Source organism: Carassius carassius, chromosome 10, assembly GCF_963082965.1.
Source record: "Carassius carassius chromosome 10, fCarCar2.1, whole genome shotgun sequence".
NCBI lineage: Eukaryota > Metazoa > Chordata > Actinopteri > Cypriniformes > Cyprinidae > Carassius > Carassius carassius.
Window position 1 is genome coordinate 2692883 of NC_081764.1, and position 19261 is coordinate 2712143.

At 35.6% G+C, this 19261-nt stretch overlaps 1 protein-coding gene across 2 annotated transcripts; it reads right to left on the minus strand.

The window, feature by feature from the left end:
* Positions 1 to 441: 441 nt before the first annotated feature.
* On the minus strand, positions 442 to 7909 carry LOC132151526 (tubby-related protein 1-like). Of its 2 annotated transcripts, none has more exons than XM_059559686.1 (13): positions 7793 to 7909; positions 5885 to 6008; positions 5695 to 5799; positions 4642 to 4770; positions 4415 to 4525; positions 4178 to 4324; positions 3440 to 3525; positions 3141 to 3308; positions 2418 to 2530; positions 2202 to 2310; positions 2009 to 2107; positions 1748 to 1919; positions 442 to 1099 (listed from the first exon to the last, which is right to left on the minus strand). In XM_059559686.1, exons 1-13 carry the CDS (start codon positions 7805 to 7807, stop codon positions 966 to 968), a joined length of 1512 nt encoding a protein of 503 aa, XP_059415669.1. In that variant the 5' UTR covers positions 7808 to 7909; the 3' UTR covers positions 442 to 965. The 2 variants fall into 2 exon arrangements, with proteins under 2 accessions (XP_059415669.1, XP_059415668.1); XM_059559685.1 differs by having other exon boundaries at positions 4178 to 4327.
* Between the last annotated feature and the right edge of the window lie 11352 nt (positions 7910 to 19261).

Genomic DNA, 19261 nt, shown 5'->3' on the forward strand with positions numbered 1-19261 from the left:
CCTCTGCAGTGAATGGGTGCCGTCAGAATAAGAGTCCAAACAGCTGATAAAAACATCACAATAATCCACAAGTAATCCACAGCACTCAATTAACATCTTGTGATACCAAAAGCTGTGTTTATAAGAAACAAATCTATCATTAAGATGGTTCTAACCTCTTTAACTTTATTATGGATTACGGATTTTAGGCGGAAGCAAGAGTTTTTATTCAAAAAAATTGAAACTCCCTAATAATGGATTTGTTTCTTACAAACACACAGTCATTAAATGATGAACTGGAGTGGTATGGATTATTACTTGTGGATTATTGTGATGTTATTATAAGCTGTTTGGATTCTCATTCTGACGGCACCCATTCACTGCAGAGGATCCAATGGTGAGCAAGTGATGCAATGCTACATTTCTCCAAATCTGGTCCCATAAACAAACAAACTCATCTACTCATCTTGAATGTTCTGATAGTGAGAACATTTTCAGCAATTCTGGGTGAACTAGATTTTTTCTATTTATGTTACTAGTATAAGATAACACCAATTTTAACCGGGTTTACTAAAATGTGAAGCAGACAATGTTAAAACACATTTTTCCTAATTGCATGGTATTCATAACAATAAAACCATTAAATAAATCCATTGTTTCTTTTTCCCTTTTTAAACACACGACACATCTAGCATGACCTCCTCACCACCAGGGGTCATTTACATCTTTCAAACTCAAAATCAAACACCTCAAAACACTTCCTCCCTTCTCAGTACATCCACTACAACCATTACTTGATTTTAGCCAAAGCTGGTATCACCAGCAGATCTCTCTATGGCATGTAAAATCATGCAACCCCACTAGCAATGGTGGCTTTATCTTACAGATTTATGGGTTTTGCTCTTCTCGTCGTGAATTGAGCTGATGCTGATTGAGAACATTTCCCATTTGTTGCATTTGACAAAATCACGGACGTCTTTACACTTTTACTCGCAGGCCATTTTGCCATCGAAGCTGGAGAGAGCGATAGCAAAGGCTTGTACAGCACACAGAGGATACCTATAGTCCAGAGTGAAGGCATCGTCTGCTACTCTCCCAAACTGCATCACTATATAGTCCTCTGAAATATAGTGAAAAAGACCCTCATGTAATGCTTTATTTACTCAGCCAACATACAAATATAGCATTGATTATTATTTTGCAATAAAATTTTACAACTGCTGACAGACACTGCATATTGCACAGTGTACACTGCACACTTCATACTTCAAATAGTGAAACAGTATGCAAACAGTATGCAACATGGAACAATAAACTGCTTTGCTACACTTGAGCATTTTGCATTTTTAATTAAATTAAAATATGATTATTTTGGATTTCTAATCCATTTTTTGTGAACTAATAATACATTTTTTTGCAATTAATTGTAATGTCTGTTGCATTAACAAATTTGCCAGACACTTTTAGTCAACACGAATTACAGTGCATTTAAAGTATACAGGGTATCATGACCATGTTATTATTAGCTAAACCTATTAAAAAAATCAATAATTTAAATAAAGCTGAAATAACATTAAAATATTCTATAAAAAAAAGGAACTTAAAAAAAAATCAATCAATTAGAAATGTCGATCTGGCAAATGACTGGAATAAATGTTGAAATACTAAAATTAATAAAATATCCATTAAAAAAGCTTAATAGAGATATAAAAACAAATATACAGTAGCTTATGTTTTGGAGCTGCAGAGATATGGTTGAGTTACTTACGGTCTTTGTTATGCACAATCTGGAAATTTTTGATGGAGGCCTGTGTGACTCTGCCGTTGAAGTTTAACACGTGTGACGCCGTTTCTTCATTCCACACCGGCGTCTTATTGCGCAGCTCTATCAAGTTTTCCATATTTCTGTTTTGATGTCTAATGAGGAGGCCATCATTTTCCTGTTGGGAAGCAGTTTATTCAGCTGTCATTTAAACAAATAAAATTAAATAAAAAATGATCATTTAATAAGTATTTGTGTTTTACTTACACTACGTGGCCGCATAGGGACTCGTTCACCATCTTTGTTCATGCCAGGAATGATTACAATCATTCGCCTTGGTCCTTTCATGCCCAAAACATTTGTTTCCTAAATTCACAATGCAATTTCAAATTAATGCTATGAAATATAGCAAGCACTGAATAATTGATAAGTGCCTCCACTAAAACAACAGCAGCCTTACATAGATAATAGCTGCTAACTCCTGCCGCGCGTTAGACATGTCCGGCAGAGCTCTGTCCGGATGCAGTGCATTATCAAACACCGTGAACTTGGTTCCCATCAGATTTGACCTGAAATATACATGCAAATAACCTTTACATCAAAAAGACTGTGTTACAGACCTACAAAAGAGTCCAAGAGGAGCAGCTATAAGGGTAATGCATGCAAACCCACTTACCTCAGCTTCCCAATGAAGTTTTCTCCTCCTCTGGAGAGGTCGGTCGGGTCTATGGAGATCAAGTAGTTTGAGGTTGTGCTTTTTTTCCTCTTCCTTCCCGCTAACAAAAATACCTGGATATAAGATGGACAGAAAAATGTGTCACATCAAAAATCATATTACTCCTGTTTGCAAAGCTAAAATTACTGACATATATTGCCATTATACATTTTTTTTAAAGAAACTAATATGTTTAATCAGCAAGGATCCATTACATTGATCAAGAGTATAACAGTAAAGTAAAGCTGTCCATCTATATTTTTATGTCTATCTATATTTCTATTTAAATGAATGCATTCTTTTATACTTTCTATACATCAAAGATAAATCCTAATTGTATCACTATTTGCACAAAAATATGAAGCAGCACAATTGTTTTCAACACTGATAATAATCAGATATGTTTCTCGAGCAGCAAATTATCATATTTTCATGATTTCTGAAGATTATGTGAAACTGAGACCGGAGTAATGATGCTGAAAATTCAGCTGCGCATCACAGAAATAAAAGACATTTTAAAATATTCACTTAGAAACCAGTTATTTTGAATTATATAAAAATATTTCATAATATTACAACTTTAATTGTGGTCTTGATCACATAAATGCAGTCTTGGTGAACATAAGAGACTTCTTTAAAAACAAAAGCACACCATATGTAGAGCTAAAAACCATGTCACAGTACTTTCTTCTCGTCGTCCAGGTGCAGGTAGTATGTTGGGTAAAGGCCTCGGTCCATCCCTCTCTTGTCACGGGTCACTTTGCACTTTACCGTGACGCCTTGTTGTACAGGCTGAAGAACGAACTCCTCCAGATTGTCAAACTCGATGGGAGGAGAAGGTGCTCGCTCCTCCTTCAGAGGAATAAGAGAGGAATCTTAGAAAAACGTTTCCTATGATGATCATAGTCTTTTGTTACTAGAGAGAAAAAATCATCATAAATGAATGCTGCAATGAGAATTAATGTGGAAGAAAATGAATTCACCTTCTTTCCTTTTTTCCCTTTGCCCTTTTTCTTCTTCTTTGTTACTTCTGAATCAGAGTCTTCAGTCTCTTCTGCTTTAGCAGGAGCTTAGGATGAGAAGCAATCAAATTAGATAGGGGTCCACCGATCGCTCTCAGCCGAAAATCGTTTGGATCGGCGGTCTCTATAAAGGCAACACACACAAATCTAAAGCTAAAGACACAGGTAAAAAATATTTCAATGCTGAAGGTGAGGTACAATCCATATTGTCTGCACTAGAAGAAAGCTGCACGCTGCACACAAAATGAAATTCAGGCTCTGAATGAAAATCCTAATCGGAGCATCATTATAAATAATTCTACATGATAAAAAAATAGCTTCAAAAAGATTGGTATCGGTGATGTATCAGTATCATTTAAGTATGCTTAAAATTAGACATGGAAACAGCCATTGTGCTGCCATTTTATGGAAACAAATCAGTTCAGACATAGATAATAACAATTCATATTCAATTTCCTCACACTGTGACATGGTATAAACCTCCCTTAACATCAATTTATTGCTATTCAGAAAACAAATATAACATATGCCATGCAGATGCTATTTTATTTATTTGTTTATAAATTTATGTATATATTATTTACTTATTCGATGAACTGTTTATAGTGATATAATTGTGTGTATACATAAAATGTTTTATATATTATTGAAGCTTTAAAATTGCATAAACCATAATGTGTTGAAAGGATCAGGGCTTACTTTTGGTCTTTTTTGTCTTTTTGTCCTTGTCCTTGTCTTTGTCCCCTCCTGTCTGAAACATGCACGCTGGGTTTGAGCTGCTCTTCTTCTTCGTCTTGCTGGTTTTGGTTTCTGGTTCGCTCTCCTCTTCACTCTCAGATTTAGCAGCTGCTTCACACCACATTTGCAAACGCATGTATTATTCTGAATCATCAAACAGAGTCAGACAAGCATATAGACAAGCTCTCAAAACATTACCTTTCTTCTTACTCTTGGTTTCAGGCTTGTCTCCGTTGATCTGAAACATGGAGGCTGGTTCCTTCTTCTTGGCTTTAGACTTTCCTTTACTGTCTGCGTCCTCTTTGACATCTTAATATTCACAGAAAGCAAGCATAAATAAATCAAGTTAGCAGATATTGTTGAAACTAACTAAACTAACATTATATCTCAGAGTAGAAAGTTTAAAGTTCTTTGTAGTTTAAAACCTTTTGATTTGGACTTCTTTTCTTTTTCCTTTCCATCAGAACTTTCTTTTGAAGTTTTTTTCTTTGTCTTCTTCTGAGGAGTGGTCTCTTCATCATGCTCTTCATCATCATCATCATCTTCTGTAGAACCTGTTTTGCAATAAACACATTTAAGTGCTCAGGTACAGAAAATCTGGTTCAGTCTGATTTTTAAATGTCACGTCTTTAGTATCACAGTTGTTTCTCTTTCAGACGAACTGAAGAGCAAACTGTGACTCAAACTCCTCAGTTATCTCATTTCAGAAAAGATCTCACTAATGTTTCAAACAAAGCTCAAAATATGGAAATCTGCAATCAAAATGTAAAGATCTCAAACATTTCTCATCAAATTCTCCCAAGATCTGAGCTGCTATACGTGAACATTTTATAACGCTATAAACTGACTGCTTTCAGTTTTTGACGAGACTATAAAAAATTTTAAATTATTATTTATTTATGATTACTATTTTTTTTTTAAAAGCTTAAGCTAAAGTTAAAATGAAAATGAAACATATAAATAGAAAATCTAATAATATATAATATAAATAAATAACAAACATCATTTAATATAATAACATAAATAATATGAATGTGACCCTAGACATTAGGTCTTTTTATGTTTATTGAGATTTATATAAGCTTTCCATTGATGAATGGTTTATTAGGATCTGACAACATTTGGCCGAGATGCAACTATTTGAAAATCTAAATAGTTGCATCTTTGAAAATAAAAATATTGAGAAAATCCACAAAAAGTTGTCCAAATGAAGTTGTTAGCAATGCATATTACTAATCAAAAATTAAGTTTTGATATATTTGCAGTAGGAAATGTACAAAATATTTACATGGAACATGATCTTTACTTAAAATCCTAATGATTTTTGGCATAAAAGAAAAACCTATAATTTTGACCCATACAATGTATTTTTGGCTATTGCTACAAATATACCCCAGAGACTCAAGACTGCTTTTGTGCTCCAGCGTCACAAATGATACACATGCAAAAAAAAAAAAAAAACACACTGAGTCACTTACTCTTCTTCTTCTTTGGAGCACTTTTCGCTTTCTTTTTGATTTCCTTCTCCTTCTCTGTTGATTCTTTGTCCTTCTCCAGTTTCTTCTTCTTCACCTTCTCTCCATCTGTGAGGGAGGTTGGTGAGAGTTGTTTAAACAGACTGACAGAAGTGCAGTGATGTAACATCAGGACATGAGCTCTCTGCCGTACTCTGAGTGACCGAGCTGCTCTCGGCCGGCAGGTCAGCGCTCTTCTTGCTCTTGGTCTTTTTGGGTTTGGCCTCGGTCCCGTTGGTCTCTGCTGGAGTCGACTCGGGCTTCTTCTTTTTGGGTTTCTGCAATATCCTGATGTGTGCAGTTATAAAATTACATTATTGTAATAGACATGTTGGACAGTAGATATTATTAAAACTAATCAAAGTTAGAAAGTTAGATTACTCACCAGTAAGGATGCAAGTGATAGCAACAAATAAAAAGAAGAATATATTTGTGACTGTTAAGCATATTCAATTAATTCTAAAGCATCTTACTGTGCATCCTAATGCACAGTTATTGGATTTGAGTTTATGTGTACAACTTATGCTTTGATCTCTGAGCAATTTATTTACTAAATAATCATATTTTTGTTTGAATTATGCTCACCAATCTGTCTGATGTGGAGGATTGTTATACATGAAAGATATTTTAGGCTGTATGTAAAGTATAAAAAAGCAACAACAACAACAAAAAAAAGGCAAACAAATGCAAGTAAAAATGCATACAAAAACATATATTACGTATACATTCTTTGGATTTTAAGATTTTTAATGCATTATTTATTAAACTGCATCCAAAAAAAACATTATTAATATTAATACATATATAAATACATTTGAAGTTTTAGATAAAATAATTAACTTATCACATTGAGGTTTGCTATATCTTTTTTATATAACAGCAGTGATTATGCTACTGTGAGTGATTAAGCTGCAGGAGTCAGTTATGGAAAAACCTCACTTCTATTCATTATTCTCTTTTATTTCACAAATATATGTGTGTTAAACCTTTCCACTCATCTTTTCACCCTTGTTTATATGGCCTAAAACAGGAGACACTCTCTGTGGGATCCTGTACTGACTGTCTGAGTCTGAAAGTGTGTGTGTGTGTGTGTGTGTGTGTGTGTGTGTGTGTGTGTGTGTGTGTGTGTGTGTGTGTGTGTGTGTGTGTGTGTAAGCGTGTGTGATCCACTTAAGACACAGCCGGAATAAGGCTATTAATAGCATCAACTTAGTCAATCTCTGTCATGAGGTGTGGAGGAAACCAAAAAACCCTAATTCAATGTTTCCATTAAATAAACAACAATAACAACAACAACAAATAATACATTTGATGAATATAGTTTTGAAATAAGGCTTTAAAAAGAAGGTAAAAATGAATGAACTCGAGTTGTGTTTGTAGGTCATCTTTTATATTTCGAATGAGACTGAATGAGGCATATTTTCATTTATAATTTTATAATTTCAAAATGATCTGTCAAGCTCTGAACCCTTAAACGAAATACATCGTAACTATCAAACATATTCTTGATTACTACAGGACTATATCACCATACACATATTATATAAATGTGCAATGCATAATATTTTCTACTAGGTGTTTTACTAGTAGTCCTAGTAATATACAAATATAAGACCTAAATTTTTTTTCCAGCCATTTAGCATTTTCCAAATCACAAGCAACAGAGCTGAAGTGATTAATAATAGTGAAATTTATGGCTGGACGTGTTTGATTTGTTAAATTGCATGTATTTTTGCAATTATCCATTAGATATCACTGTACTTTCCTGTAAAAATAGGAGGGACTTCACTATAACACACTATTTATTTATTTATTACACACTATTTAGACAAGTGACATCAACCAACATGCCAATGATAGCATGTTTGTTATGTTTTTTAATTATCAATATTAAATATATTAATTGGCATTAAATCTATTCTGATAACAGTTCTAGTTTAAAACAGAATCTCTGAATGTTCTTCAGTAAATCAACAGGTATTTGGATGATGATAATAATAATAATAATAATAATAAAAGCCATAACATGCTTTATGCAATCGATTGATTAAAACAAACTCACCCTTTCGGCAGACATGTCCCTTATCTTGAAACTGTATCTGATAAAGTTGATCAGAAGCGTGCGAGGCCTCACTGCGGTGATTTAATGAGAAAGTGTGGGGCTTTACTCAATGAACCTCCATCAGCAGAACGTTGCTAAGCGGATTTTCCTACTGTCCCATCTGTCAAACTCACACATTGAGTGACACTGGAGAAGAAGAAATAACAGAGAAGAAGATAGATGGGTCATTGACAAATGGACGTCAACTTAAAGATTTTTATGTAGGTTGAAATTAAATGTTCACCACTTTTAATCACATTTTGCCTTTACTAGTGGACATGGAAGTAAATCCACATAAAGTTTAATTAACAGTTAAAAGTAACATCCAACATCTTTCTTCTTTGATCTCCACCAACCACAGGACTCGTAACATTTTAACATGTCACTTGAGAAAACAGACACAATTAGATCATGCCAGTGTATTTATCATGAGTGAAATCACTGAAAAAATAAAGGATCATTTGAATAGATAGTCTTTTTAAATGTACATTTATTTATTTATTATTGTATTTTAATTTACATTCATTTTTACTTGTTATTTATATATTATTAATTATATTTATATATTGATAATTTTATTCAATTATTCATTCATTTATTTTATTATTTAATTTACATTTGTTTTATTTCTATTTATTTACTTTTTATTTAATTTTATTGCTTATTATTTTAACTCTGTTTATTTCCATTTGTTTGTTTATTTAATAAATAATGTGATATTGTCATCTGGCCCTGCAGATCAGCTTCTTCCTGTCCTGCATGTGATGTAGATTTACTCCTGAGCATCATGCATGCACTAAATGTGTCAATAGACTGACCCAGTCATCATAATACACATTTGTGTAATTAAGGTAAATACTGGGATTTTTTTACAATTATTTATGATCCACATCACTACTGAGTTTATAAGTCACCTGCTGCTGCCTTGATTAGTTGTCATGTTTAAATTTAGTTGAATGATTCCTTGCTAAATGCTAAAAAACACTCCCCTTGCTGACACATTAAACAAACATTTGATTTTGCTATTGCTGAACATAATTTCATTTTTGCATTTTCTGAAGAAAATTGCCCGTTCAAAGATGATGATCAAAGATCAGACGTGAGTTGTGTGCTCTGATAGCAGATATACAGCAGATTCAGGCCAGAGTATCTGTCCATCACGAGCCTGCAGAATGTGCAGCTTATCGCTGGGCTGAACGGAGAGCTTTCTCCTCTTATTGGTTGGCTCTACTTGACTTGTGCAAAAGCAGGTCATGAAGGCCACTGGCTGATCAGCCATCAAGAAAAGCTGGAATAGTGTAAATATATATCTGAAAATCAAATATGTTGAAACTAATTGAGAACTAGAAGTAACTCTTATTTTTGCACATTAATAAACTTTAAACTCAACACTTTAAGACTTTAGTTTAATAAAATGATAATAATTATGAAAAATAAATAAATACTAATAATTGCATGTTTAATGGCCTTCATATGTATGCATCTGTAGACTTTTTAAATGCATATTATTTATCGTCATTTATTTTTGTGACATATATCATGACAATTATTGCCAGCAGGCAAACAACATATTACAAAAATTGCTTAATATTTCCTCTGTATAACGGAACTGATCATGGAATCCGGATTCGTTTTTATCTTCAGCATCGCTCAAGAGGAAGGAATACATTGTTAGAATGGTCATTTTGCGCCACCTACAGGCAAGTACAGATGGTGCATGATTCCAGTGACAATAATACCAATATCATTTTAGAAATTCCATGCCTGGAATTAATGTCAGGAGTTATATATATATACTGATATGATGTTTGTTTTACTTTGTTGATTTATCTCATTTGTGTATATGTTGTCGCTTTGAGTTTGAGAAAGGCACACTATGAATACAATTTGTTTATTATTATTATTATTATATTTTGTTTAGAAATTGTGCCATTTTAAATGTGTATTATTAATTATAGACTAAAATGTGTAATTTATATTATTTATAGGTATCATTTATTTAAATGTTTCCTGCCCCGACACTAGGTGGCGATATTGCTAAAAACAATAAAACAAATGTGGAAATTGGCACAAGATCATGTTCTATGGTGAACTAAAGTTGTTTGAGCTGCAGTACTTCATCCGGTGACACGATGGCGCTGTTTCCGCTTCTTCCGTTTCACAGATCATGCCCTCAGAGGGCCAGTGAACTCAAGGAGGTTCAGAGGTGGAGCTCAAGATCTTAAAGAGACAGTGCAGTTAATGATTTAACTGTATGGTATTTTCCAGATAACCAGTTTATAAGTTTATAACAAATGCAACTGAGCACCGGGGATGCTTCTCTTGAAATTACATATTCTTTTGGTTCATATTTATATACAGAATAACAAAAAAAGATAGCACATATCGTAAATGTATATTTACTTAAGTTATTTATTATCTTTACACACTGAAACTGTTTTGTGAAATAATGCAGAAGCAGATGAACATCTACTTAAGGATGTGACCTCACTCGAGCGGCTTTATTACTCACACGCACCATCACAAACAATGAGAACAACCCATGGAGATGTGGGTCAGAGGAATGCACACACTCCTGAGGGATACACACGTGTGTGTGTGTGTGTGTGTGTGTGTGTGTGTGTGTGCGTGTGTGTGTGTGTGTGTGTGTGTGTGTGTGTGTGTGTGTGTGTGCGTATGTGTGTGTGTGTGTGTGTGTGTGTGTGACTCAAACTAAACAAAGGCAACAGGATACTGCCTCACTGTAAAACAAGTGCTATAGTTCCAGCAGCAGATGTACACACAGAGGGAAATACAGTCTGAAAGTGTCTTGCAGACCTCCTTTCACAGAATAGGAGTTTTCCTAATGCGATGGCCTCTTCCAGAACACTGGGTAATAGTATATGAAAGGAAACTCCTATATTGTATTTTAGGCGGTTGGAAGTGCAAAGTTACAAGTAGTTGCTTGAAAGTTCTGAGATGTTATCAGGTCATTGCTATGCAGCTGCTAAGTTCTGAGTGTTTTTTTCATCACTAACCATAAATATGGACTTGGCAGATACTTGTATCTAAAGCAATTTAAAGCATGCCACTTCACCGTAGATGTGCCTGTAGATGTTCTGCTGTGCCCCACCAAAGTCCCGCCACTGAAACCGCATCATAGCGCTGATCTAAGATCAGATTTCTCCATGAATATTTTGACCTTGGCTACAATAAGCTTATTGACAAAACAACTGATCCAATGGCATCCTCGTGTGAAATCACTAGAAAGCTTGATGAGTTAAAATTTCCAGTGTGTATGTATTTCAAAATTATGTATTTTCAATAAAGCTATATTGAAAACAGATTTTTATCTTTATGTTGAAATGTTAATATTGTTTTTTCTCTTTCTTTTATTTTCTTTTTTTCTGGGTGCTTGCTAATGTGTCTTGATTTATTTTCTTCAGAAAATGTGACCAATGTTACAGTAATGCTTGCCATAGAAATCACATAATGTAATGAAGCTAATACGTCTATACTTTGTCTATACTTTTGCTCAGTCCCTGTTATGCAATGTAATAACTATATGAAAGTGAAGTGATTCGGGATTTGTTGCCTTGCTCAAGGGGTTCAGCTCAGTCGTGGTATTGAGAGTGGAAGGGAGCACTGGTTATTCACTCCCCTCACCAGCAATTCCTGCCGGACGTTATATTCAAACCTGCAGCCTTCAGGTTACAAGTCAAACTCTCTAACCATAGGCCATGAATGCCCCTTATAATAACTGCACAACTCTAACAACAACCTAGTAACTACCCAGAACGTACTCTATCTTTAAGTCATCTATTTTAATTCTTCTTTTACAAACTTTTTCAAACAAGACTGACTTTTGCTCAGTTAATTTAATGTGTAAATGAGAAATGTGCAAAGACTACATTGAAAGTCACCAAAGCCTGCCCAGTTGTACAAAGCAGGTGACAAGCCTCTGTTGGTATTGCTAAAAGCAAGTGGCTCTCATTGGATGCTAATTTCACATGAATGTCACTGCATACAGATGGGGGAAGTGAACAGCTTCAGCGTTGCGTTACACAGCATGACATCAGTGTGGAGGGACTCTGGGTAATAGCTCCTGTGGGAGAGGCCATGTCCTTCAGCTGCTGGCGCTGAAGAGACCCCCCCCCCCACAGCACTTGAGTAATGAGCCTAGGACGTTCCCCCAGCAGCCGTCCTTTAGCTCCAGCCATTATGTGTCATTAAGGCAGTTGGGGCCATTTGGCGAGGTCTCTCAGAAAAAGGCCAGACTATCTGTCTATCAGAGCCAATTTGCCATCTAGAGCACTGTCAGATGAGGTCACATGTAGAACTCAGCTGTTAGAGGTGGAATAGAGCCCTGAAATAAATAAAGCCAACAACATAATTTATTTTACTTGCTTTTTAATATACAACCCATACAACATTAGACAAATTTAAGAAGAGCCTAAACACTGTTTCAAAACATCGCTTAGTCTGACCAAAGGAGTTCTAATAATCCCTGAAGGAGATATCATGTAGCATTCATTTAGCTCAGTGGCAATGTCCTAGTTGGTGCAATCAGTCCTGGATGTACTAGACCCGGATGCTGCCATCTGAGTGGCAAGATAGGCACTCAGAAAACCTTTCTTTTTTTTTCGTTCTTTTTTTTTTGCCGTATTTACTATTCAAAAGTTTTGGATCTGTACGATTTAATTATTAAACAATAATTAATACGATTAATTATTTAACAATAATAACTTTTATTCAGCAAGGTAGCATTAAATGAACCAAAAGTGACAATGAAGACATTTATTATAATATTACAAAAGATTTCAAAATGTATAATACTGTAAATGCTGTTCTTTTGAACTTTCTATCCATCAACGAAACCTTAAATAATTTTAACGCAAATGTATTGTATATGTCATGTATGCAAGAACTTTTCAAAGACGGAAACAAATAAAGAATGTACAAAATTCATTACTGAAACATCATCTAATAAAATGACATCTCTGTGATTTTTATACTTGTATATCGATCTATTTTCGAGCCAACATTCAACCTTTGTCACACTTTGTCACACCATGTCTTGACAAACTTTGCTGTTTTAGTATAATAAAAATATTTTATATACATTTCTTTGAAATACAATATTATTACATACATTTAAAAAGGTGCATTCCAAAGGGCCAGTAGTATACAATCAATAATTTTTCTGTGAAATATAAGATGTTTCACAATGCCGCATTGCAGAAAGTGCACAGGAGATTGTCCAGCTCTCTTAAAAAGAAAGGTTACTGACACTGGTGGTTCAACCTTTAACATTCATGAAATCTTTCCATTGCACAAAACGCTTGTTACTTTTAAGAACTGGTTCTTTGGGGAACCAGAAACAGTTCTTCTATGACATTGTTATGAACCCCCACCCCCTTTGGAACCTTTATTTTTAAGAGTGTTGAGTTCAGAGCATCACCAGTAATGGAGAACTTTGAAATGCAGAGTGTCCTCTTTCTACTCTGGTTCATGCACCCTGTCTGAACTCCCAGAGCAGCTGCCATTGGCACATGTGCCACCTCTGCCGCCCCCCTTACCCTGACCTACTGTCCGCACCAACACCCTTCTCATGGGTACCAGCCTGACCCCCTTTCTCTCTCTCTCTCTCTGTGAGCTCGTCTTCCTTCGAGACAGTCAGCGGGAGCTTTAGACGCAGCCAGCTCTCTTCTTGAACCGGTGCCAATGGAGGCTGGCCCTGGACGCCACAGCTGAAAGTTTTACAAGCGCTCTGGTCGGAAGGCAGGAAGACAGACTGAGAGATTTGTAAGGGCAGCTTCTCTTTCTCTATTCACTTGTGCTTTATTTATATCCATGTCCCTCTCTCTCTCCCCAAGTTGGGCATCAAGAAACAGTTCTTTCTTTTCCTCCAGAGAGTTTACACAGCAAAAGTGGGAGAAAATGTGACATGAGGACAGTACTTTGAGAAATAAATGGACAAATAACAAAAGGATGAAAGGGGGGTGCTGACGTCACACACTGTGCTGCCCATGACAATGCCTGAAAGGAAAGGAAGACAGTACGATTGCAAATCTTTCTCTTTCTTTCTGTCACCATCTCTGCCCCGTCAGGAAAGCGACGGCACACTTTTTGGAAGGGTGACAATGGGTGATTATTGCACTTGTCTGGCTGAGACATGCTTTCTCCACAGCTGAGCAGGATATAGTACAGCGCTACTGCGAATTTTCACCACAATTCCTGTGACAAGACGCTGTCTCGCACTCTTTGTCCTGGTGCCTCGGGTTTACTTTCTCACTCTGCCCTCCTGCTTCAGCACAGCAAGAACTCTTTGAAAAGGACTCAAAGTTTTTTTTTTTATAAAAAAGCTTGAATTAGTTTCACCTGGAAAAGCTGACAATCGTGGACTTTCTTTCAGTATCCAGACTTTGGATTCAATCTGAATATGCACATAGCAAAGGCACTAACAAAAGTTGATGTGCACGAATGCCTACGGATAAACATCAATGCATAATGCATGAAACATGCCGGCAGTGGAAGGACAGCTAAAGATGCTGCGAATGACTTCTGTAAAACAGGAATCGAAAGGTTTGCAACTAGGACAGATGCCAAATGCTGACAAAAGACTCTTTTGGGAGCCTTAACTCTTTTTTGCAGGACGTGTGTCATATCTTCGACTCGATTTGGCACTCTGAGTAAGTACATGAACCTGATATCAACATTTTCTGTCGCTGCTTTAAACAACGCCACGCTTCTGAGAAATAGGTTAAGATTTGCTTATTTGGTTTGGTTTGGGATCAATTCCACTCCTTGCCTCCGGGTCCAGGCCAGGTGATGGTGTTTAGGCATAGCGGTATTAAACATGGAGGACTGGCATCTAACCCAACAACAACAGACAAAGCCAAAGAGCGAGCTGCAAGGTGGTCACAAAAGTCCCCACCTTGTTTTCTTTTCCTTTCTCATGCTGTTGTGACCTCTCTCTCTGTCTTTCTCTCTCTCTTGGCAGTGGGGCTGAAGTGGGCAGGCGAATAGGAGGGCATAGCTGAATCTGCTCAGCTTTGGCAGGGGTTTGTGTGAGAAGGGCTGTTTCCTCGCACACCTCTCTCTCTCTGCTTTTCCCCTTGTCTTGCGAGCGACGTGGAAACGGTCTCTCCTCTTCTTTCTTCTTCCCTGCTGTTTTTTTTTTTGGATGCTCGTACAGTTCAGTTGCACTTTTTACCCCATCTAGAGTCTCCCTCGACGTCCCGTGAAACGCCTTCGCTCAGGTACTTCCAGCATTTGATTTCCATATGAATGGTTATTTTTCATTTTTAACATTCTTTTGTTGCAATAATGTCGCTTTGCTCCGACTTTCGCCGCTCCTCACCCTCATCTTCCTCCAGCACATGTTGTTTATCCGCCGCCGCCGCCATGATAGCGCGCGTTTTGTTTCTGTCCGATGAGACATTAAACATTTTTTTTTGTTCATAAAGAACAAATATTTTTATTTAATCTCCAAATGTGTTTGAGCAAAAGTAATGTGTGATTTTGCTTGGTTTTATTTGCTTTGTTTGTCTTGCGACAGTGCATGGCCACAGTTTCTTTTTTCATGCAACCTGTTTGCATAATAGCTTTAAAACATGTTTTCAGAGGCTATACAAACCTGCGGTTTACTATTTACAGTACGGCCGAGGGTAAATATGCTCTGTTATGCTAAGTTACATGTCTGAGGCCTTCAAAACAAAGAGCAGCGCTTTACCTGCCAAACTATGCCAGGAGAAGAAAATTAACCCTACAATCGCTAAAACTGGTGCAAAAAGCTTCATAATCGTTGTTTGTTACTTCTAGGTTGGCTGATAAGTGGTACACCACAACTGAAAGTTGGAACTGAGCCTTAGATGTGACTAAGACTGAGAAGAACAGAAAAAGAATGAAAAGTGGTGTAAACAACAAAAAAATAATAATACAAATAATAGTAAAACACACACTTGATGTGTCTTTGTTCATCTACGATTGAACTAAAAACACATTTGGAGATTATTTATGCCATTTTGATTATAAATTACAGTTGCATTCCAAAGCACCTCACTACTTTTAGTTAACACAGTCAACAAAGAGTCATAATTTTTTTAGAGACGATGAAACTATTGTAAATGAAAACTGCCCTGAACACTGTACAAAGAGGAAACAGAGTAAGAAAAAATGCAGTAAAGAGGGGGGCGGAGTGATAGACGAAAAAAATGAAAACACTTCCTTCACCCCTCCTTCACTATCCTCAGATGAACTTGTCACGTTACTTGATTTTTTTTTTCTGGCCTGCCTTCTCTACTTCCTGCTATTTTTGAGCTGCCTCCCTCGCTCCCTCTTTCTCTCTGTGTGTTGGTGTGGTAACAAAGTTACAGACCTGTTATCGAGAAAAATATTTTGGTAATCACCTGCAATTCTGAAGCAATAACATTACAAACAGCATCACATTATGAAGAAAAAGAGCCTTGTGGATAGCAGCTGAACCCTTGGACATCCAGCTGTAATTACGGCTGCCTGACACTCACCAGAGCAGGTATTTGTCACTAATGTGATTCGAAGTCTCTTTCTGTAGCAGTTCAGATGATCACATTTTATCTCACAGGTATCGGAAAGAAAGAGTTAACAGATCAAGTTATGCGCTTTCGAAAGCACATGGCTTCTTACTTGCACATGCCGCATGCAAAAGTAGTCATTCAAAGCTGTATTTTCAATGATAAAATACTTTCTTCTGTCTTTGCTCAAAGTGACAACTATAAGTAAGCTATTCAGACTTTGATTCCCCTGAAAAATAACACTTAAGCTTTTTTTTTTTTTGAGAGAATCTTGACCTTCTCGAACCAATGGCGTGAGTTTGTGGGCAGGGCGATCTGTTTTCTGAGCAAATAAAACACGCAGGCGGTGTTCAAGGAAACCTATTTGGAAGCAATAATTATTTTTGCAACTCCAATGCAGAAATTACTTAATTTTTTAGTGCTGGTTTCAGTGTTTTAGTATAGGCCTAGTTAAAAAGTGTCAACAAATGGGAAAAAAGGTTTCCACGTATTATCTTTTAGCTACACTGAATAAAAAAACAACAAAAAACAAACTGGTGTAGAATCCATTTTCACTCAAATGTCACAACTTTCACTCTAATTTCACACAAAAAAAGAACAAACTCCAACAATATTATTTATTCAATAAGTACATGACAAAACTATTTGTGCAACTGCACTATCTAATGTTGTAAGCTGCATCTGTTTTCAATACAGCTATCGCATTGATAAGTGCTGAATTTACACTGAACGCATACGCAAATAAGGTCAACAGGCACTTCCTGTTTAGAATTGCTATTTTTGCATCCAGGACGTAGTGCTGAAGTACTGCAGATTGTCATGGGTCGCTGCAAATGATAAGCGTGTTGAAAAGATGTCTGGATTTGCACCACTGCACAACCGTGGGTTAAAACACATTGCAAAAATGGACGATTTTATTAATTCAGACGTGGGAAGTAAAGTGTCATCCCACTTCAAATGAGCAGGTAGGACTATATTTACCAACTTTAGTAATGGTGATGATGCATTTAATTACATTTACATGATATTTAAAGTGCAAGCATGCTAAAAATGTTAACAGTTCTTCAACGCAATGCTTTACTGCAGTACTTGTGGCTTTTCTTGTTAAAAATTCCAATAAATGAGGATAAAAGAGCCTTATTGGTGCTTTAAGGTTTCATAAAGCACCAAGAAAAATCTAATTTTACCCTGTTTTGTTTCTAAATGCACATTTTGGTCTTATTGTTTGTAATGCATAGATGCATGTTAACCAAAAAAAAAAAAAGTCTTTTATTTTTATTTTAAAATAATCTTTTATCAAAATGTATTTGAGAGTAGACTAATGGGAAAATTAATATATAGACAACATGTCAGTTTTATATATATTTATACACACATAGTATATATATATATATATATATATATATATATATATACTAGTAAATATATTTCAATTATTTAAAAATTTCACATTTATTTGATGCATTACTTGATTCTTTGAAATTATATGTGAAATGTAATAGCAATTTCTAAGTGAAAATTGTTTCATCAGCTATTTTTTTCACTGGTAATATAAAAAGATATGAAAAAAAAAATCTGAAGAAAATAAGTGGCATGTTGTGTGCAAATTATATTGTGTTTGCATTCTACAGCTAAATGAAATTTCAAATGAAATACATTTGATTGATCTAAACTCTTGAGGAAATGTTGACAGCAGAGGTGACATGAAAACAAACATCTTTGGGTTTAACCAAACCACTTCCACTGACAAACGTCTTCTAGTTTTCACCATTTTATCATAAATAGCTCATTGACCAATATGTTAAACCAAATGCTGTTTGTATCGCAGATATGATGAGTTATACATATGTGAATCTGCTTTCTGGTGAAGGAGAGATTTTAAGTTATAATGCCTTTTACTCTCACAAGACATGAAGATTTAGCCTCATGTTGACATAGCCATTACTTGGTGTAATGATCCATGGACTCAGTGAGACATGGTCCATATACTGTGATTAAATAACAAATAGCGCTTTTGAGATCCGAGGAAAATGTCAAACAAGGCCATGGGACCAGATAAACACACCAAACATTTTATGTATTATAAGCACACTCCAAAAAAAACCCTGAAATAAGGTACTTCATAAAGTACCTTGTTTTGGCCAGAATCTGGTGTCCTTCGTGAGTAAGGCAATCCCAGAATGGACTGCAACGAGTTGGAAATAGTGATTATCAACATACATTTTATTTAATACTGAAAATTAAAACCTAAAATCGAATAAAAAAAATTATTCCACCCAATATTTGTGCTTATTAAAGTAGCAAGTTAACTTAGCAATATGCTTTCATCAGACTCTGCTGCAATCAACAAAAATCGTTAGCACTATATATATATATATATATATATATATATAAACATTTCAAATGCACACTGCAAAAAAGGATTTTGTCTTCTTTGTTCTGGAAAACATCTAATAATTTTAAAATCAAGATACATTTAGATGAGATGCAAAACTATGACCCCACTGGCAGATATTTTTCTTGTTTTAACCCTCTGGGCCTCTTCATTTTTGGGTCACACTTGGTAACTTTGAAGCCTTGAAATGCTTGTTTCTACTTCAGGAAAATCAATGTAATATATTTTTGTTCAATAATATTATTATTTCACATTTTGAGGGGATTTTATGCAATATTTAAAAAAAAATTTATGAGCTATTTTTGCCCACAAATGTACAATTGTTACATTTTTATTTTTTTGACCTGTTTAACATATCCAACTGCCCCACTGTCTCGGCCAAATCTAAATCCTTTCAATCACTGCCATTAATTAGGCCAAAGAGGAATTCAGAATGTTAATGTCCTGCAGTTCACATGCTAATTTATGCAAAGACATGGTGCCACCGTCCCGCCCCTTTGC